Genomic DNA, 22,941 nt, shown 5'->3' on the forward strand with positions numbered 1-22,941 from the left:
TACTGTCCGACATGTTTCGCTCGACAAGCGAGCTGCCTCAAGGACACACCCCTATAACAACAGAAATAGTTATATATTAGCAATCTTATCTTCCCCAGACATCCACATTTAGCAGATGACGAGGACAAATTCTATTCCCACAAATTACCCTTTGACACTCACCCTGCGATCTTTACTAGCGCCAGCTCTGCAAACTTTCTTATCAGCAAAGATGGCGACGGCATCTTACAGACTCATTCAAATATCCTAAATTCAATGATGTATTTAGTCCTGCCCCCATGACTCCCCGGACTCTCATAGGTTAAATCAAAGACGCCCAGTCTACCTCAGCATTCAGCCCCATAGGTATAACTGTTTGTAACCAAAATATATAGCATTGCTCTCTAAAATTTAAAAGCTTTGCATCTGAACCACCCTCCCTCTTTTTTTCTGTACGTTCGACAATTCTCCAACGTATATCCTCCACTTTATGCTGCTTTTGCAGCCAATGATCAACCAGTGATGCCTGTATATTTTGAGTATTTATCCGAGATTTATGCTCATTCAACTATACTTTAATGGGACGAGCACTTCTTCCAATATATATGAGATCACAAGGACATGTGATAGCATAGATAACATTACGGCTATCACAGTCCATCACAGACATACTTCTTATAGTTTTAGCTCTCGCTGGTGGAACCCACACATTACCTATAATTGCCAATGAGCACCATTGACAGTGCCCATAACTTTTTTGGTAACCCGTATCTTTAACATTGGTAACTGGACTCATAAACTTATTCCTGTGTTCACCCAATGTTTTGCCCCTGGTACAAGATATCAGGGGAAGCTCTGAAAAACAGGGATATAGCTGAAGAATGTGCCAGTGATTCCTTATAATTTGAGCTGTTTTTTGACTCGTATCATTAAACGGTAACACGCATGTTAGACAGTCTGCCTCTTCTCTTCTCCCTTCTTGTAATAACAGGGATCGTTGGGCAAATATCGCTCTAAGGTATGCTTTTTTAATAGCAGATCTTGGATAGCCTCTTTCTGCAAATCTGCATTTTAATTCCTTTGCATGTTGTTTAAATTCCATAAGAGAAGAGTATACTCTTCTAACCCTCAAAAACTGGCTTACAGGTAAGTTATATTTTAGATGGTTCGGATGGAAGCTACCAAATTGTAGCAGAGTATTTTTACTCAATGGCTTCCTATATAAAGAGGTATGTAATCTATCTCCATCTTTATAGATCCATAGATCTAAAAATTCAATCGCTGTAGTATTCGCAGACATAGTAAAAGAAATGTTAGAGTCCAACGTGTTAAGCCAACTAATAAAATCTTCCAAAGCTGGCTTAGATTCTGTCCATATGAAAAAGACATCATCTAGGAAGCGCTTCCATAAACGTACAGACTTAAACTGTTGAGAGGGATATATCCATTGTGACTCCATTTGTGCAATATACAAGGTGGCCACTGAGGGGGCTAGAGTCGCCCCCATCGCTACACCCTGAGTCTGGAGGTAAAAGTTATCATTAAACCAGAAATAGTTGTTGCATATAACCAATTCAGCTAGTGAGAGAATAAATTCTGAGGAGATCCGCTGAGCACCCAAACGAGATTCCACTGTCTCTTTGATGACTTGTAAGGCCCCTGCCTGAGGGATCTTCGTATACAATGATACGATGTCCAGAGTGACCAACCACATATCAGTGGTTATATTTTCCAACGGTTCCAATTGTCTCAAAAAATGAGAGGAATCCTTGATGTAAGAGGCCATCTCAGATACATGCTCTTTTAAAAATAAATCAATAAAAATAGACAATGGTTCAAGAACTGATGATTTTGTTGACACAATTGGGCGTCCAGGTGGAGAAATCATCCATTTATGTATTTTTGGAAGAAAATAGATCTTAGGAGTCTGTGGATTTTCCTCAATTAGAAATCTTCCTTCCTTAGCTGTCAGCATATTGATTTTAATTGCTTCAGTAACTAGTTCTTTAATTCTGGTTTGTAGACCTTCCATAGGATCTATAGTCAATAGTCTATATGCTATCTGATCACTCAATTGTTGCTTCGCCTCCTCCAGATATTGTTGTTTACCCCAGAGTACAGTGGCTCCTCCTTTGTCTGCTCTTGTGACAATCACAGATGACTCCTTAGACAAACTTTCCAATGCCTCCCATTGTCTCCCAGTTAGGTTGTTCTTTACTTTCCTAGGGTGCCAGCATTTTTTTAGATCTCTCCAAGTCCTGAAGGACTAGTTCTCTAAAGGTTAGAATCACCGGGTTAACAGGACCCGGTGGGTACCATTTGGAAGATGGCTTAAACATGGATATATCTATAGAGGTTGGATGATCCAGAAAAAATATCTTACATTGCAGTTTGTGAAAAATCTTTTGAAGAGTAGCACTGGCTGATCATTGGCTGCAAAAGCAGCATAAAGTGGAAGATATACATTGGAGACTTGTCGAACGTATAGAAAAAAAAGAGGGAGGGTGGTTCAGATGCAAAGCTTTTAAATTTTAGAGAGAAATGGTATATATTTTGGTTACAAACAGTTATACCTATGGGGCTGAATGCTGAGCTAGACTGGGCGTCTTTGATTTAACCTATGAGAGTCCAGGGAGTCATGAGGGCAGGACTAAATACGTCATTGAATTTAGGATATTTGAATAAGGCTGTAAGACGGCGTCACCATCTTTGCTGATAAGAAAGTTTGCAGAGCTGGTGCTAGTAAAGATTGTAGGATGAGTGTCAAAGGGTAATTTGTGGGAATAGAACCTGTCCTCGTCATCTGCTAAATGTGGATGTCGGACAGTAGAACCCCTGGGTCCGACTAAATAGAGTCTTGAAAAGATAAGTAAATCAATCAATAATTATTGAAATAATTTATTTGTATTTGAAGTAATGTTTGAAAAGTGAACCTGTGAAGAGGCTGATGCTTGTGATATCGCCACGTAAATCCTGTAAGGGTGGAGGGCGGTGAGCATCACTGAGGTCACTTAAAAATCCATCAAGACTGCTTATAAATCTTCTCATATGTAGAGAAATGTTGAACAGAAAATCAAAGTAGCAGTGAATGATATATACTTGTGTAAAGAACACTTTAACTGGATGCTAAGAAGCTTTGGATGTTATACTATTTTGGATCCAGTATAAATATTAGACATTTTGCCAGAAAGTGAGTTTTATTCATAATAAAAACATGTCCTGGTGAAAACATCCAAGTGTTCGTCAGGGACGTCCTTGTTTTTTTCGATTATGGGTCAAAGACATACAAGTGTTAGGCACGCCCAAGTCCCGCCTTCGCTACGCCTCCGACACGCTCCCTTGAACTTTGGACGTCCTTGCGATGGACTGCAGTTGGAGACGTCCAAAATCGGGTTTCGATTATACTGATTTGGACGTCTCTGGGAGAAGGACTCCCATATTCCGATTTATGTAGAAAGATGGACGTCTTTCTCTTTCGAAAATGAGCCCATTAGTGTCAATAAGTGTTGGAAATGCTTCTTGATGCCAGCAACAATGGATGAATCTGTTGCAGTAACAGTAAGATGCTTGAACAACTGAGCACGTGATGGAAGGACGCTGCAGATATAACACATAGTAGATGACCGAAGATAAATACTCGTACAGTCCATTCTGCCCAAGATAAACTCATAGCATAAAGTATGACGCAATACTACATATGCATATATGATCTTGTTTTGTCCTTGCCATTTCCAGGGCACTGACCATAGAAGTCTGCCCGACACTGGCCTTGTTCTCCAACTACTGAAGCTGAACGCGTGCAGCCATGATGAGGGTACAGACTGAAAAAGTCTATCCGGCACTGGCCTACTACTGAAGCTGAATCTGTCCAGTCATGATCAGGACACAGTCCTAGGCATAGATGTCTGCCTAGGACTGGCTTTACTTCTCAATTACTGGTGCTGCCATCTAATCACCGTTAAGCTTGTTGGTTCCATGCCTTCCATACAGGATTCCTTTGTGTTTATTCCATGCATTTTTGAATTCAGTTACTGTTTTTATCTCTACTACACCCTGCTGGAGGGCATTCCAGGTATCTATCAACCTCTCTGTGAAAAAAGTACTTCCTGACATTATTCTTGAGTTAGTCCCCCTGCAAACTAGTCCCCCTGCAAACTATAGGCATATCTTCTCATTCTACCAAATTCATGTCTCTGGAAAGGGATTTTCTTTGTATATTATTACCTGTCAAATATTTGAATGGTAAGAGTCTAGTCAGTAGACAAGACTTTTGTTGCCACATCAAAGGCAGAGAAAAGACATAAATAATAATGTCATTTAACAGTGTTTCATTTAAATCCAAAAGCAGCCTCTGCAGTTTTGAGCATCATTGAATTCAGTTGCCAGTTGTCTAATATGTGTTAAGTTTTTACATATAATACTAGAATTTTATAGATGCCATTCTATCTAGTTGTAACAGTCTGTTTAAGGACAGTCTCAAGCTTTTAGACACAGGAACAAAGCTTGTCCCCATTCCCGTGGTTAATCACATGTCCCCATCCCCATATCATATTCTACTACTACATAAACACATTTCAAACATCACAGCATGGGTATTGATTCAGGTATTGAATCAAAGTGGATGCACTTGTTAGCAGTAAGACACAAATTGGTATTTTTTAAACAAATGTAATGAAGTACTTAAAAGAAAAGAAAATCAAAGAGATCTAAATCTAAATGTCAATGCTATCTGAGTATATGAACACTGAAGATGCAAGTTTGTTACTGAGGGGTGTGAGAAAACAGAGCATGTGGGAAAACCTTAGTAAACTAAAGGAGGAAGTTATCAACATAGGCTAATTTTAAGTCAGATTATTTTAGCACAAGATCTCATTGCATAAAATGAGACCTTAGGCTAAAATAATCTGACTTAACAGTAGCCTATGTTAATAACTCCCCCCCCCCCCCCCCCCCCCCCCCCGAATGGAAGCTCCCATCATGATACAGTCCTAATTGTGGCAAATTCCAGTTGAGTAAAGAGGTTATAGTCTCAATAGTCACAAAAACAGCAACACCTAATGGCCAATTGCAAGATGAACACATACTAGACTTTGGAGGAACTGTAGCCTGAGGATCTAAACAAGCACTACTGTTGCAATGGCAGCGCTATATGGCAAGGGACGAGAATTTAAGAACAGGGAAAACCGGAAAAGTCCTGGCTGACTGTGAATGAAAGTGCATAGTGCTGTACTCCAGTGGAAGCAGTTTCAGATTAAGCTGAAAGCCAAAAAGAACCGAAGAGCTGGGTCAAAAATATTAATAAAACACTTTTACTGATTTTCACACACTTTCCTTTCAACATCAGTATAAAAGGATTTACTGAACTATTAAATATGAAACCTTTTTCTTTAGTCTCACACTTCAGAAGACTGATAGCTTATCATGGAAAAATCATGACAAATGACAATAGGTATGCAGTTCTTCATCAGAGGCTTTTTAAAGCAAAAATTAAGAGCCTCTTATCAAGCCGCGCTAGCGGTTTCCAGCGCGGCAATGCAGATGAAGCCCATAAAAAGAGAATGGGCTTTGTCAGCATTACCACACCGGAGAACGCTAATGCAGTTTGATAAGAGGCCCTAAATGTTCAATATTTTCAAGCTACTTAGCAGCATATATTAACTGTACTCCTCCAAACGAGTAAAAATGTGATGTTTAGGAATATAGCACCCAAAATAAAACATGGTCAAAGACATTGGGGCTCATTTTCAACACACTTACACTTACAAGTTCCCCAGTAACGTATGGAACTTCAGAGGTAATTTTTTACTCCATAAAATTACTTTCACCAAATAGTAAGAGATATTTGGTTATTTTATAGAATTGACAATGCAACACAAGTTTTTAACTCTAAGTATCCCTTTCTCTAAGAACCCCTTTCACTAAAGTGTATTGACTAGGGCTGCATTTCAATTAAAATTCTTTATCACGATTAATCACAAAATACATAAATAAAATACCTTTAAATTTATTTATTTCCCATTGCAGTGTCTTCTGACTCTCAGCAAGTCATTTAATCCTCCATTGCCCAAGGTACAAAATAAGTACCTGCATATAATATGCAAACCAATTTGATCGTAACCACAGAAAGGCGGTATATCAAATCCCATCCCCTTTCCCTAAAGGGCTGATAATCACCTTCCCTCCCACCCCCAAATCCAACATCTCTTCCTTTCCTCTCTCTCTCCTCTTCCCCCATGTCCATTATCTCTCTCTCTTCTCCTCCCTCCACCCCCATGAGCAGCAACACAAGCTTGGTGAGGAGTAGCACCAAGCTTTTTGCATGGCTGTTGGAGCTCACTGCCTTGGACACAGTTTCCATCAGTGGCCCCTCCAGTTCTGCTCATGGGTCTGCAGTTCACTCCCCTCCCCCCACTCAAGGACCAACACCTGCCCCCGTCCACTCAATCCCCCCTGCCAGTCTACCTTAAAGGTGGTCTTCAGAAGTGGCAGTGTTGCACATATGCTGCCTATCTCCTGTTTCAAAGCTTTCCCTCTGGCCTGCCTCCTCTGACATCACTTCCTGTTTCTGTATGGGCAGGACAAGTCAGAAAAGCTTTGGAGTAGGTCAGAGGCAGCATATATGTGCAACGCTGCTGCTGGCAAAGATCAACAGAAGACTACCTTTAAGGTAGATAGGCACTGGGGGGAGGGGAAGATGCCAGATTGCACTGACAACAGGAGTTGGGAGTGGAAGAGAGCAGAAGAGATGTTTAGAGGAGACAGGAGACCTTTAATGCAAGCAAAGACAATTTTTTAAATCGCAATTAATTTATCAAATCACACGCGATGCTAAGTGCATTAATCGCGGAGCTAACTGCGATTAAAATGCAGCCCTAGTGCTAACCAGATAATATACTGTTATTGCATGCGCACATGTTTAATGTAGTGGCTTGACACTAATTCTCATGTCAACTGATAAATGTGGCATGGGGAGGGAAATAGGCAGGAATGCTTTATATCTAACATGCAGTATGGTGATGTACCAAAGTTACTTACCTGTAGCAGGTATTCTCCAAGGACAACAGGGCTTATATTTTCACAAGTGGGTAACGTGGTGCCAGGTTGGCCAGTCTGGGCTTTATAACAAGCCAAAAGAGGACAGCGGGGCTTATATTCTCACAAGTGATAACATGGTGTCACGATGCCCGGTCCGAGCTTTTATGACAAGCCAAAAGAGTTTTTGTGGAGCGCAAAACACAATCCACAGAGCTTGCGTGGCTGCCTTCCTGCCCACCACTTGGGCGCAGTTACCGCACTTAAACATTACAGCAAGAAAACATTTTCAAATAGGGGACAACTCCTAAGGGACGTGGGAAGGTTTGTGAGAATATAAGCCCTGCTGCCTACGGAGAATACTTGCTACAGGTAACTAACTTCGCTTTCTCCGAGGCAACCAGAGCATTAATTCTCACAAGTGGGGTATCCCTAGCACCCAGGTTTACAGAAAACAAACACTGGTGTCACAAAATGCCTAGCCACCCACATGGGGTTATCCAGCAGCCACTTAGAAGGTCTATCCCCAGCATAGCTCAGGTCCGCCTGCACCTGCTGCTCATGCTCTACTCTAGCACCCTCTTCCCACCGACTGGGTCACAACCACCTCTGGGCGAGTCTCCCACTCTGCAATTATCCCCAGTGATTTCTAGGTTACTGGAGCAACACTCCCAGTGGTCCCACAGTTCTCAGAAAGCACTCACTGACCAAACACACAAACCACCAGGATTCTTTATCAGTCCAGGCAAACAGGGCGAACAAATAATTATGTTTATTCTCTTTAAAAATATTGAACAGTGGAACAAAATAGTGCAAATAGCAAACAATAACAGGTAACTGAAATATGAATCAATTATAACACTAACTAAACATCTGTATACTGTCTAAATAGTACCTGGGAAGGTCAAGACATATAATTCACCGAGCATCAGCAAAGAGATCTGTCTTTCTTCCTCCCAGGCTAAGACCAAAGTAACAACCAGCAACAACTGCTGGGTAATTTCAAACTCCATGCCAATCAGAGCCCAGTCAACAAGGTTTCAAATATATACTGCTTCTTGCTTCGTTTGTGTCAAACTAAAGAAAAAACACTCAGTTCTCTATAACAATTTTACAGCAAACACCACCTGTTGGCCAAATAGGAAAAATATACTTCAGAACATAATGCAGGAAAACATCCAATACATTTTACAGGCTTAAAACACTGTTTCTTCACAATTGGCCAACTGGGCCTCGCAATGGCAAGGACATAACTCAGATCAACCTGAAACTACATACAAACTAATTGAGTGAGTGTGCAGCCTGGAACAGACTAAAACGGGCCTTGGGTGGGGGAAGGATGGATTTGGATTCTAGACCTCAAACAGATTCTGAAACACTGTCTGCCCAAACCGACTGTCACGTCGGGTATCCTTCTCAAGGCAGAATGCAGAAGAGATCCCTCGTTTTGCATGATGAGGGTCCGAAATCTCCAGGGTTCTTTGGAAGATAACTACAGAAGAGGAGGGAACCAGATCTGCAGAGGCCAGTAAGGCGCGATTAAGATCATGGTCCTGTAATCTTGCTTGAGTTTCAGCAGAGTCTTCCCCACAAGAGGAATGGGAGGATATACATAAAGCAGACCTGTCCCCCAATGCAGAAGGAAGGCATCTGCATTGGGGGACTAGTCTGTCGTGGGCCTGAAGCCTAGAGCAGAACTGAGGAACTCTGTGATTCAGCTGAGTGGCAAAGAGATCCACCGAGGGGGTGCCCCACGCTCGGAAGATCTCACAAGCTATACCCATACTGACAGACCACTCATGCGGTTGCATAACCCTGCTCAGTCTGTCAGCCAGGCTGTTTGTGCCCACCAGGTAAGTGGCCTGAAGAACATAGTAACATGGAGGCGTATTTCAAAGCACTTAGACTTACAAAGTTCCATAGTAACCTATGCAACTTTGTAAGTCTAAGTGCTTTGAAAACGAGCCCCATAGTAACATAGTAGATGACAGCACAGAAAGACCTGCACAGTCCATCCAGTCTGCCCAACAAGATAAACTCATATGTGCTACTTTATGTGTATACCTGACCTTGATTTGTAACTGCCATTTCAGGGCACAGACCATAGAAGTCTGCCCAGCACTAGCCCCGCCTCCCACCACCGGCTCTGCCACCCAATCTCTGCTAAGCTTCTAAGGATCCATTCCTTATGAACAGGATTCCTTTATGTTTATCCCACGCATTTTTGAATTCCGTTACCGTTTTCATCTCCACCACCTCCTGCAGGAGAGCATTCCAAGTATCCACCACTCTCTCCGTGAAAAAATACTTCCTGACATTTTTCTTGAGTCTGCCCCCCTTCAATCTCATTTCATGTCCTCTAGTTCTACCGCCTTCCCATCTACGGAAAAGGTTTGTTTGAAGAGTAATACTTTTCAAATATTTGAACGTCTGTATCATATCACCCCTGTTTCTCCTTTCCTCCAGGGTATACATGTTCAGGTCAGCAAAACTCTCCTCATACGTCTTGTAATGCAAATCCCATACCATTCTCGTAGCTTTTCTTTGTACCACTTCAATTCTTTCTACATCCTTAGCAAGATACGGCCTCCAAAACATGTTGGCGAGCCCAACGCCACATCCGGACGGCTTGACACAAGAAGGAGTGATCCGGTGCCCCCCTGCTTGTTGGTGTAATATATGGCAACCTAGTTGTCTGGTTGAATGAGCACAATTTGGTTGGACAGCCGATCTCTGAAAGCCTTTAGAGCGTTACAGATTGCCTGGAGCTCCAGAAGATTAATCTAAAGACATGTTTTCTGGAGGAACCATGCTATCTGAGTGTGAAGCCCACCTACATGAGCTCCCCTACCTAGGAGAGATGCATCCGTCGTCAGCACTTTTTGTGGCTGAGGAATTTGGAATGGAAGTCTCAGGGTCAAATTGGATCAAATAGTCCACCAGAGCAGAGTGAACAAAGTCTGGAGACACTCGGATGACATCTGTCAGCTCTCCCATAGCCTGTTACCACTGGGAGGCTAGGGTCCATTGGGCTGATCTCATGTGAAGGCATGTAATGGGTGTCACAAACTGTGGAAGCCATATGACCTAACAAACTCAACATCTGCTGCGCCATGACCTGCTGAGAGGCTCATGCAACTAGAGTGTCCGCCCTTGGTCCTGGGAGGAGGGCTTGAACTTTCTGCGTATCGAGCAGGGCTCCAATGAATTCCAATTGTTGTACAGGGTGAAGATGGGACATGGGGTACTTTATAATGAACCCTAGTAGTTCTAGCACCTGAATAGTTCTCCACATGGACTCCTGAGCATCGTCCTCAGATGTGCTCTTTACCAGCCAATCGTCAAGGTAACGGAACACATGGACTCCCAGACTGCGTAGCGATGCTCCTACTACCGCTAGACATTTGGTAAATAGCCTGGGAGCTGACGCAAGGCCAAAAGGCAACACGCAGTACTGTTACTGATGTGTTCCCAGCAGAAACTGAAGATACTTCTGGTGGGCTGGAAGTATCAGAATGTGAGTATATGCAACCTTTAAGTCCAGAGAGCATAGCCAATTGTTTTCCTGTATCATAGGGAGAAGGGTGCCCACGGAAACCATCCTGAACTTTTCTTTGACCAGGAATTTGTTCAGGGTTCTTAGGTCTAGGATGGAACACATCCCCTGTTTTCTTTTGTACGAGAAAGTACCTGGAATAGAATACCCGCCCTTCCTTCCCTGATGGAATGGGTTCGACCACATGGGCCAGCAGAAGGGCGGAGAGATCCTTTACAAGTACCTGCTTGTGCTGAGAGCTGAAGTAATGAGGTCTCAGTGTGCAATTTGAAGATTTTCAAAAGCCAATTTAGCTTGTATCTAAGACGGACTACCAGTCGGAGGTTATAAGGAGCCACCTTCCATGGAAAAACTTCAGCCTCCTCCTGACCAGCAGGTCATTCTGTATAGTCACTTTGACAGCGTCTATGCTCTGCTGGAGCCTGTCAAAAGCTTGCCCCTTGCTTAGACTAGGAAGTAGCATGGGGGCCTTAGGTGCACAAGAACGAGCACGCTGGAGTTGAGCCTGAGCAGGCTGGCAAGAAGAAGTGACATACCTACTTCTCTGTGAGAAGGTACCCCTCTTCGATTTGCCAAAAGACCTCCTAGCTGAGGAGGATTATGCAGAAGGTGCCCAGCTGAAGAGAGAGAAGAGATGGTATCAGTATGCTTTTTGATTTAGTCAGCGACCTCCTCAACCTTGTCACCAAAAAGGTTCACCCCCCCCCCCCCCCCCCAGCATGGGGCATCCGCCAACCTCTGCTGAACCGTCTGTTCCAAGTAAGAAACATGCAGCCATGAGACACTGTGCATTACTATACTTTGAAGCCACGCCAAAAGTGTCATAAGCACCCCTGGCTAAGAATTTGATAAACCTTCTGCTGTTTAGCCAACTGGCGCACTGACTCGGCCTGCTCCGGTGGGGGAGAGTGCCAAGTTCATCAACTTGCACACAAGTCCTGCAAGTAGATGCCTGTAAAGAGCTGATACAATTCTATACGGGACACAAGCATTGAGGACTGGAACACTTCTTCCAAACAAGAGTCCAAGATCCTAGCTTCTCTGCCAGTGGGTGCCAAGGCATAGTCTCTAGAACTCCTGGCTCTTTTGAGAGCGGACACCACCACCATGGAATTGTGAGGCAACTGAGGCCTATCAAAACCAGGTGTACTGTGGATCCAGTATTGGGTGTCAATCTTCTTGGGGACAACAGGGACCAACAGAGGGGACTTCCAGTTCCTATCGAGGACTTCTCCTCAAGCATCTTAGCCCTGGGCTCATCCTCCACTTCCAAACAAAATGGAATAGCCTCCATCATTTCCATTACAAAAGAAGGGAACAAAAGGCTCTACGGAGGAGAGTTTCTCCTTTCAAGTGGAGGGGAGGGTTCAGAGGGGATGCCATAGAACTCATCCTCTGAAAGTACTGTGAATCCTCCTCTGACTCCCAGGAGCATTTCTCATCAATGTCAGTCAAAAACTCCTCGTGTGAGGGCTGAGACCGAGCCTACCTCGATATGCAGGAACCATATCCCTGAGAGGGGCATCGAGCAGTCTGCTCCCACCTCGACTCCAGCAAAGCTTCCTTCACAGACGTCGAAGGGGTACCAACCTGGTTGGCAGTAGACACCAGAAGCCACACCGCAGGCTGAGGGCCAGGCGGGGCCACAGCGGGCTGGACAGTAGGCACAAACACCAATGCAAGATGCCATTCAGCAGCTCAGGGAGCAAGGCCCAGATACACTCATTGAGGGCCAACACTGGGAAAGACTGGGGCATCAGATCCAAGACAGGCTGCGGAACTGATGGGGCTGAGATGGGAGTCAGGTCCTGGCTGCCTGGAGACAGATACACTGGCACCTCCTGGACAGAGGGGGAGCGATCCTCCCTGCGCCAACACTTCTCAGGTGCCGAGTCCCTCAACACTCCAGAGCTCCTGGCACCATGCGACTACGACAACCAGCGCCGATGCTTCTTGGCCTTTGCTTGAAGTTTGGTGTCAAGACTCCTCGGTGCCGACGAGAACATCAAAGCCTTATGTTGCCTCAAGGTCAGGTTCGACACTGGCCTGTCCTGGGAACCCTGTTCGGCAGTCGGAGTCGAGACAGGTGGAGAACCACTCGATGCACTATTGCTTCCCAGTGTCTCTGGGCCTCGAGGCAGCAATAGGGACCGATGCTCTCAATGCTGGTGCTGTCTCCAACGCCAACTTCAAGGGCCCGGACTTGGCTCCAAAAATCTTCTCTCATTGAGCATCTCTGGATAGTTGAGTCCTTTTCTTCATACGAAGACAAAGGACACAATTAGTAGGGCTATGATCGGGCCCTACACACTGAAGACACCAAAGTGGGTGTCCATGTCAGATCGTCCAATTGCACTGGGTTCAGGGTTTAAAGCCACTGGGAGCTTTAGAGGACATGGATGGAAAAACTTGCAATGCTAAATCAAAAGACATGCTGCTGCTGAAAAAAGGGGCAAGACATCAGGAAAAAAAGGGGAAAGACCCGACCGGAGATCAGGCCTAAACACGGCCTAGTGGACGGAAATAAAGGAAACTTAAAAATTGGAAAAATTAAACTAAGGAAAGAAGAGGGAAAACAAATGCCTGAAAAGGCACAGCGAAAAAAACGCTGAAAACATGCCAAAAGGCACCAAAAAATAAGCTCTTCAGACTGGGCATGAACAGAAGTCACAAATGCAGTCTTCTTCTCACCGTGGTAAAAAAAGAACAGCGGTAACTGCGCCCAAGCGGTAGGCGGGAAGGCACTCACACGCTACAAAAGATCTTTTGGCTTGTCACAAAGCCCAGATCGGGCAACGTAGCGCTGCATTACCCACTTGTGAGAATTAATGCTCTCCTTGTCCTTGGAGAATAAGTGTATCCATGATATCTGTATTGCAGTAAATGCGTAGGGTCTCTGTGTTACATGTATGAGAAATATGGAGGATGTAGTCAGCACCTTAATGAAGAGTCTTTGCAGGTGCCAAAAGCTGATTTTGGCCATTAGTATAGCTAAGTGCAAAATTTTAACACATTTTAGTCGAAAGACCCTATGAATTGCAGAGTTACGCTATTAATATCAAAACGGGTGCACTGTCATAAAAGGTATAATAGGCTGCAATTCAAAATCTAAAATGCAAACAACACTGAAATCAACAATTCAGTGAACGTAATCAAACTGCAGGGCACAAAGCAAAAAATAAATATACACACACACGTGAGAGATTGATTGAGATTAAAATTCACCTAGATGACAGGGAAAGTCAGTTCAACGGATGACTGCTTGTTCTATGAATATGCTGCATAAATACGCTAAGGAAAGCTTCTCAACTTTCTTCTCACTTCAGAATCTGTCCAGCCTCTTTCACCTGTCCATCTCTTCTCCAAGTTCTCTCTGACTTTTATAAACCAGCTTCCACCTTCTCCTGTCTGCCTAAGCTTTGGAAATATCTTTTTCTGATATTTTAATAAAGGTAGTACAGTATCATGTTTTCTATGGTGAAATGTGGTCAGTGAAAGAATGTTTTTTATTGCTTGATTTTAGTTCATATGCTGAAGATCGCCACTAAGAATAATGGAAAATACTTTTCATCATGCAACCTCTTTCCAACTTAAAAACAAAACAAAACAAAAAACACACAGACACCAATCTTTTAGGGCTGAATAATAATGAAGTATTAGGCACACAATGCAAACGCTGCAGTTGTGTTACTTAGTTTTGGCTGAAACACTATGTTATGAACTCACAACTGTTACTTTAACAACAGGAAAAGTATACTTTTTATCATAGGCATCAGAATATATTCCCCACCCTTCAATGAAATTTATCAATCACCCATTTTTGAATGTTATAACTGTTCTCTCCCAGTCGCACAAAACCTAAAAATTCTTGGAGTCACCGTCGACCGAAACCTCACACTCGATACTCACGTGAAGAACACAACGAAAAAGATGTTCCACGCCATGTGGAAACTCAAAAGAGTAAAACCTTTCTTCCCGAGATATATCTTCTGTACCTTGGTACAGTCAATGGTAATAAGTCATCTGGACTACTGTAATGCACTGTACGCTGGCTGCAAAGAACAGACTATCAAAAAACTCCAAACAGCCCAGAATACCGCCACCAGACTCATATTTGGAAAAACCAAATATGAAAATGCAAAACCCCTAAGAGAGAAACTTCACTGGCTCCCACTCAAGGAACGAGTTGCATTCAAGATCTACACGATTGTACACAAAATCATTCACGCAGATGCCCCAATCTACATACTAAACCTTGTGGACCTGCCTCCCAGAAACGCCATATGATCATCCCGCAAATTTCTCAATCTGCACTTCCCCAGCTGTAAAGGACTAAAATACAAGCTGATACACGCCACCGCCTTCTATTACATGAGTACGCAATTGTGGAATGCATTACCTACAGCCCTGAAAGCTATTGATGACATAACTAACTTCCGTAAATCTCTGAAGACACATCTATTCAACAAGGCCTACAAAGAGAACCCATAGCCTTACAAAATTACCTCACCAACTCACCCAATTATTACAGTCCACCATATATCTTGCCTAACACCTTCCTTCTCTCTTCCCTCACCTAATCTTTGTACATTACTAATTGTACCTGATATCATGGAATGATTATGTCACAACCAAACTCTGTAAGCCACATTGAGTCTGCAAACAGGTGGGAAAATGTGGGATACAAATGCAATAAAATAAATATGTTTTCATCGTAAGGGTGCTGTATAGTCCCATAAACACAGCAGAAGTAAAGAAACCTCACCTGTCTTCATCCTTGTTTGAATCTGAAAAATGTCTGCTATGGTCTTCAAAATCTTCCCAAAAGCTGCTATCATCTACAAAAGACTTTTCTTCTTGCAAAGTTAGATATTGTTTCTCCTTATTTTTTGCTTCCTTTTGAGCATTGTCATAGTCCTTTGGTTCAAAGAAAATATTAGTATGCATCTTTTCTTTGTTATGTTGGCGGATGCATTCAGGACTTCCCCACTGTATCTCAGCATTTTCTGCCCTGCTTATTGTGCTGTCCTTTTCCGCTTCCTCACCTGTACGGAGTTTCTTTTTGTCCAAGTGACTTCGGCTTATTTGCTTCCTAACCTTAGGCCTGACTACTAACTCATTATCTTTCTCGACCCTGTAGTCAGTAGTATTAAGTTCATTACAAATCTCCACAGGAGTCCAGACTGCTACATCAGCTTTGGTATGTGTTTGCTGTATTTCACAGTTTGAGCTATTTGATTTAATTTCCACCACCGTTTCTTCTTCATTGCCAGATATTCTCTTTGGAACTATTCTCTTGTTATTCTGTTGGACCGAGTCCATACCAAGATTAGAAGATGTAGTTAAAGGCACTGGTATCTTCTCTTCTGCACCAGACCTGGACTCATCATGGCTCAGTGTGGACAGATGAGACTGCAAACCATTGAGAGATATCACTTCTTTCTCCAACTTGAACAGCATGCTATCAAGTGTTTTCTGAAGTTTACCAGCCTCTTCTGCTATAGACAAGAGATCAGATGGACTACTATCTTCCCCTTCATTGCTCTCAGGCTCATACGAGTCAATATTTACATAAGTAACTCCATTTTGATTGTGAAGTTCAATACATTCATTCGATGTAGCTTTCTCACAGTCCTCAGTTATGTTATCAGGAATAGAGTTCATCCTAGACGTCTGCTGGCCTTTTACATTTTTTTGTAGCACAGAAAATGGGGAAGCGCCTTTCTCATTTATAGCACCCATACATAGAGGGGTTTCAAGTTTTGCACTTTCTAAGGAAGGGTCATCAGTCAAAGCAGGACAAATGTTGTGAAAAGACACACTGGAATCATGTTGGGAAACTAGAAAAGAAAAAGGACAGAGACAGAAATATCAAAATTGGAAACATTAATTACTCTCTGAGTTGGTGATATTCACAATTATTAAACAGTTCCAAAGGACCAGGAGTTCACAACATTTAAATTCAAGACAGCAAAGCTAAATGGAAACTACATTGTCAAGCAGTTTTGCTCGACTGTCCTCTGTGTTTATAAATGGGAGGGGGGAGGAGGCAGAGAAGTATGCAGAAATAGCTTATTTAATTAATTGCTGCCAGAAGGAGAGGCATATATGAAGCAAAAGAAAAAAGAACCTACAGCACACTGGGGTGATTTTTCAATAAGAGATTTACAGTGATATAAACAGTTTTAGAACAATCATCTTAAATCGGTAACTATAAACTACCATATGTTTTCAAATCATGTTAATTTTAGGACAGTTGCAACATCAGCAGAACTCTGTCAAGCACCAAGGGAGGTGAATGACCAGAGAGATTGCTCCAACTCCACCACAGCGCTAAGGCTGAGAATGCTACTCAAGTAGTATCATCACTACTCAAGCATGGGTGCAGAGCTAGCACAGAGTATCTAATGCCCTTAGGTGAACCCTCAGTTGTGCGCACCTCTATCCCCACCAAGGTGAACCTCAAGGTCCTCCTTCCTGGTGCCTAGCATCTCTCTCCTTCCCTACACACTCCTCTCCTCAAGGTGACCAGCATCTGTCTCGTTCTATTCCCTACTCCCCCTTCCCCTCCCACAGTGTCTAGGATCTCTTTCCCAACTTCCTTCCTCTTTGCCTCCAGCATCTCTCTTCCCACAGCTCCACCACCCCACTAATGTGGTTTCCAGCCTCTCTTGTCCCTTCCTTCCTTCCCTCCCTCCACCTCTGCCTTGCGAGATGTCAGTGTCTTAACCTCCCTTCCTCTGCAGCAGCAACGCGGTAGTTAATATCTATAGATTAAGCATCCACACATAGGCAATGCATTTGCTGGCTCTCGTGTCCCTCCAAACTTCCTGCTTTGGGGTGGGAAGGAGAGATGTTACAGACTAAGTGCTAGTACCACCCAGTATGCCTAGTGGGTAGGCTTGCCCTGCATGGGAGACATTGACTATTTCTGAATTGGCGTGGCTCTGATTAGGACGCTTAAGTAAGATTGACAAACTATGGGTGCTAGAGGTCAGAATTCATGGCTGCACACCTGGAAAGGATGTTAAAGGTTAAATGTTAAGATGAGAAATATGAAGGCCAAGAATGAACTGATCCAATTATATTCTTGACCCTGGGCTCCCTATATTAAGGCAAATTACATGTCTGAACAGTACCGCATTAGATATGGAATAGGCAAGGTTGTGTAAAGAAATAAATGAAAAATAAAACAGAGGGCTATCCCTATCCACGGGTAAAATGTTTTACCAGTGGATAGGAGAAATTAGGCCTTACCTGCTAATTTGCTTTCCTTTAGTCCCTCCGGACCAGCCCAGATTGTGACTGATGGGTTGTGCACGCCTTCCAGCAGATGGAGACTGAGAATACTGGCTCATCAGAAAGAGCCAATAAGAGCCCTAGCCAGGCATAGAAAGATCCAGTAATCTCAGTCTCCACCAGGTGGAAGGTTGTGAGCCCTTCAGTCTCTCTGTCTTTTCTCTTCTGTGAGCATTTTTTCTCAGTGAGTAGTATTCTGTATTAACTCAATGCCCTTCTGTGCATTTGGTTTCGGTAAACCTGCTGTGTTGAGGCTGAGGTCTGAGGGGATCTACTGCAGCCTCGGGGGTGCTACACCCAGGTGGCCGGGTCCCTCCCCCCCAAGTCCTCCCTATCTGCAGCATCCCTTCTGCTGTGAGCATAGCGCCTAGGTCTCTTCGAGGGAAGAGCAGCTAGGCTGGGAGAGGCAGCCGTTTCTAAAAATAAATAAATAAATAAAGGGAGAGGAATAAGCTCTTTTGCTGCTTTACACAGCTTTCTGAGCGCCAGGTCTCTGGTTTTACTCTTGTGTTCCTCGGTTGTCCTCTCTGCTCTTTCTCCCCGGAGCGCGGTGCTTAATGAAATAATTAAAAGGTGTCTTGCCGCATCACGGCTGTTTTGCATCGACGGCATGTATGAAAAGTTGAAGCGCTGCACTGTGTCAGCACTGCGGTTTTGGCGATAGCGGTGTTTGCAAATGGGCATAACCCACTAGTCCGGACTGATCTTTTGGTGACATAATGTAAACAAAGTGATTTAATCTGGCAGAAGAGGCTCCTGACCATTTAAATTCTGCTCAGCGGATGAGATGACAATATTCAGCAGCACTTAAATGGGCAACCTTGTGGAATCTCTGATCTGGGCAGGAGTGGGGCCATTCCAGAAGTAGAATTGGAGAGGAGGCAGGAGTTGTGGTGTGGGCGACAGCTATAATCAGTGCCAGTGCCCACATAGCTAAACTAGTAGATAAGGCCTGCAAAAAAATATTAATTCTGTCCCTTTTGCTGTGCAGGTGCTGGCACAGGAGATCAGCCAGCATCTGCACAGCATCTGGATCCTGGCCTGTCATTATCCATGTGCCTCCCCCTCCCCAAAGACCTTCTACACAACATAACCCCACCCTCCTGCTCCCCATCCCAACATGTCCGGCCCACCATCTCAGCCATGACCCCAAAACCTGACAGCCTTTCCCAAGATGTCCCAGATCTTTGTTAAGTCCTGTTTGGTGTCAAAATATTTGATCATTCTGACTTCAAAGGTCTTACGTTCCGAACATGGCCTAGCATTTAATATTCAGAGCTAATTTAAATGGAGACAGTCAGAACTTTAAAAAAATGCAGACTGATACCACCTAAATAGACCGTATTAATAAACTATGTGGTTATATTTGATAGGTCCAGTCACAACCAGTGTAGTTTTTATTTAGAGAATAATTTTGATCCAGTATACAGTAGATGGTATGTAAGAAGTTAAGCATTTAGGGGAAAGTTATTAACACATGCTACCATTAAAGCTTTAAGGGCAGGGAGCTATCAATATGGGCTATTGTTAAGACCTGCTATTTTACTGTTAACCCTAGTTATTAGTAACTACATTTCACTGCATAAAATAGGACGAGTTAGTGGATGTAGCCACCCACCCATGGATCCCCCCAGGCCTACCTTACAATCACTGATGGTCTAGTGAGGGCAGGCGTGATCCCTGGATGCTGTTGCCCATGCTGACTCCATTGTCAAAATAGCTGCTGTGACTTCTAGTGGCAGTTTTGTGAGAAAAATGCTAGAGGTTGTGGCAGCCATTTTAAAATTGGACAGGGTATCAGCTCCAGTCCCAACTACACCAATAAACCACCAGCAATTCTAAGACAGGCCTGGGAGACAGTGGACTCAGGAGGGGGCTATTTCTGTTCAGGGGGGGAGGGAACAAGGGAACTATGGGACAGTACTAAGTTTCAGTTTCAGCCAAAAGTACACTGGCACGTTCAGCTGAAACAAGACTGAATATGGATTCTGAACCGATTTTGGATCAATAACCAAACTTTGGTCAGCCTCTACATCCTAATGCACTGATTTCAATGGGTAAAAAAAAAAAAAATAATAATCAGGAATTGCAATTGCTACACTGCTTTGGAATACAAAATCAAAATTAAAAACTGGTCAAAAAAGTCCCCTCCTGAAAATTCTAGCTGTATCTTGTTGATTACAACCTGGATATTCTAGTACTTGCAGAATTACTGGGTCATGCTTTACCTGCCCCTTTTCTCGCCATCTTCAGAGAAGACAAACAGATCCTGCAATACTTTTTGAACTTGCAATGGCATATGCATAAGTGTCAATTCTACCTCCACTGAGCAATCCTGAAATTATCCAAAATCCTTAGAAAATCATCACATTGGAAACTAAAAGCATGCTCAAAATACATTTATTTATGCAGTTTTATTTTTTATTTTATTGGAACAGTTCCATTCAAAATGGTTTGCAGCAAGATATATATATTAAAAATAAAAGACAAAATATTAGATTAAGAAAAGAAATAGCTCTGCATAAAGTGAAGACCATATGAACAGTTCTGTTGCTTATTTGAAAGTTTCTGAGTGCCTAAGCTGGCACTAGCAGACCCATACTAAATAGTATATCTGCTTAAAATGGCAACTATGAAACTCAAAATGTAGGAAGTCACCATAAATGTTGCTAGTGTCATTGGTGGTGTAGGATACCTCAACGCTAAGAAAATGCAAAGCCTCTAAAATGCGTGCTGAACAGTTCCACTGAAGATATTGTGCTACTATATTTCATTACCTATTACCCAATACCAGCAGAAGACTGACAAAGGACCTTAATTAACAGGGTGAGGAAGTAGGACCCGGAGACCACATTAACTGTGATTTCAAGTTTTAGGATGATCTATCACACTTTCTGAGAAGCAGACAATATCCAGGTTGACTGCTGTGTAAAGTACTAGAATAGTAAATGCAGATCTAATGTGCCTAAAAAAGAAAGGCAGCTTGTTTTGGTAGATGTGTGGTATACATGTTGTACTCTAGAAGCTGCTTAGTGAAGACAATTATAAAAATACTGGGTTAAAAAAATTTTTTTTTTTTGCTCATCTATTTTTATGGTGCTATCTTTCATTTAAGTATATTGACCACTTAAGGGTATTCTATTCCATAGGTCTAGTTTCCCGTTCCCGTGAGTTCTGTCTCCATCCTCACCCCATCCCCGCAGGTTCTGTATTTGTCCCCGCCCCGTCCCCATGGGATCTGTCCTCATCTGCAGAAGCCTCGAACCTACAGTCCTTCAGAATTCCATCTCCATGGACCATTTTGGACTCTTTTTTCCCTTCTCTTTATCTCTTTTTACCCTGTCCCTTCTCTCTCATCTAATTTATTTGTATTTGAATTACCACTGGTCTGGCAATAGCCTTATCAGTACATTGTAAGCCACTTTGAGCCTGCACACATGTGGGAAAAGGTGGGGTATAAATGTGCTAAATAAATAAATAAACTTTATATTTCTATCTTTTTATTAAAATATAAAAAGGAATATGCTGTGCAACTATTGTATATAAATTACAAATAGAAACCAATAATAACAGTGAGCAGGTATAATAACCCTCCTCACCACCACTCTCTACCCTTCCAACCCCAACAATAGCTGATTTCTACTACTCCAAAGAATCCTAATCCACCCTGTTAAAATAGCCAGGGGTACAAAATACAACCCGTTCTATGTACCCTAGAGGGGAGAAATATGCCCTATGAAGTACTGTTATGATTTTTTAATTTGTGGATGAATAAGAAGTCATCAACAATCTCAGGATTCAGTCTAGCTCTCCTGTCTTCCTTCCACAGTCCTTCCTGCAATAGAAGATATCTTCTTAGAAAATATGTTGGTAGCAGGATGTACAGCATCCCCCATGCAAATTTGCTAGTTGTGGCCAACATGTTTGCTTGTTTTTCCAAAAAATCAAAATATCATTGTCTGCATCACTCAAACATAAACAACAGTCCAGTTCATTAACAGGCTTCAAAGTAGAAAATGACATGGGGACAAAGTTTGTCCCCGTCCCGTGGGATCTGTCCCCGCCCCCATCACTGTGCGATGGGCACGGGGACAACGCACCACGCATACGCGAGTGACTTCCCGCCCGCAACGCCCGTGCACTTCCCTCAGTTATATAACAAGCAAAAAAGAAAAGAACAACTCCAAAGGGGAGGAGGAAGGGTTGTGATGATGTCCAGCCTGCTGTCCTCAGAGAATACCTGCTACAGGTAAGTATCTTCATTTTCTCCGAGGACAAGCAGGCTGGACATCATCACGCATGGGGTATCCCTAGCACCCAGTCTCACTCAAAACAATGAACAATGGTCAACTGGCCTCGCAACGGCGAGGACATAACTGAGATTGACCTGAAAACAAACACAACTAAGTGAGAGTGCAGCCTGGAACAGAACAGAAATGGGCCTAGGAGGGTGGAGTTGGATTCTAAAACCCAAACAGATTCTGCAACACCGACTACCCAAACCAACTGTCGCGTCGGGTATCCTGCTGTAGGCAGTAGTGAGATGTGAATGTGTGGACTGATGACCACATCGCAGCCTTGCAAATCTCTTCAATAGAAGCTGACTTTAGATGAGCCACTGACGCAGCCATGGCTCTGACATTATGAGCCGTGACATGGCCCTCCAAAGTCAACCCAGCTTGGGTGTAAGTGAAGGAAATGCAATCTGCTAGCCAATTGGAGATTGTGCGTTTTCCGATGGCAACCCCCATCCTATTGGGATTAAAAGAAACAAACAACTGGGCGGACTGTCTATAGGGCTTCGTCTGCTCCACGTAACAGGCCAATGCTCTCTTACAGTCCAAGGTATGCAATTTGTCCTCACCAGGGCGGGTATGCAGACAGGGAAAGAATGCTGGCAAGACAATTGACTGGTTCAGATGGAACTCTGACACCACCTTCGGCAGGAACTTAGGATGAGTGCGGAGGACTACCCTGTTATGATGAAATTTAATGTAGGGAGCATGAACTACCAGGGCTTGGAGCTCACTGACTCTACGAGCTGAAGTAACAGCCACCAAGAAAATGACCTTCAA

At 43.3% G+C, this 22,941-nt stretch overlaps 1 protein-coding gene across 6 annotated transcripts in view; it reads right to left on the reverse strand.

Annotated features, from left to right (window-relative positions):
• PJA2 (praja ring finger ubiquitin ligase 2) overlaps window positions 1-22,941 on the reverse strand; it is a 135,478-nt gene that overhangs the window by 81,139 nt on the left and 31,398 nt on the right. For all 6 annotated transcript variants that reach the window (XM_030193457.1, XM_030193458.1, XM_030193460.1 and 3 more), the window contains exon 3: window positions 15,333-16,407. In XM_030193457.1, coding sequence (XP_030049317.1) covers window positions 15,333-16,407 — 1,075 coding nt within the window. The remainder of the gene's footprint in view (window positions 1-15,332; window positions 16,408-22,941) is intronic.

The sequence above is a fragment of the Microcaecilia unicolor genome, chromosome 2 (genome assembly GCF_901765095.1).
Source record: "Microcaecilia unicolor chromosome 2, aMicUni1.1, whole genome shotgun sequence".
In the NCBI taxonomy this organism is placed as follows: domain Eukaryota; kingdom Metazoa; phylum Chordata; class Amphibia; order Gymnophiona; family Siphonopidae; genus Microcaecilia; species Microcaecilia unicolor.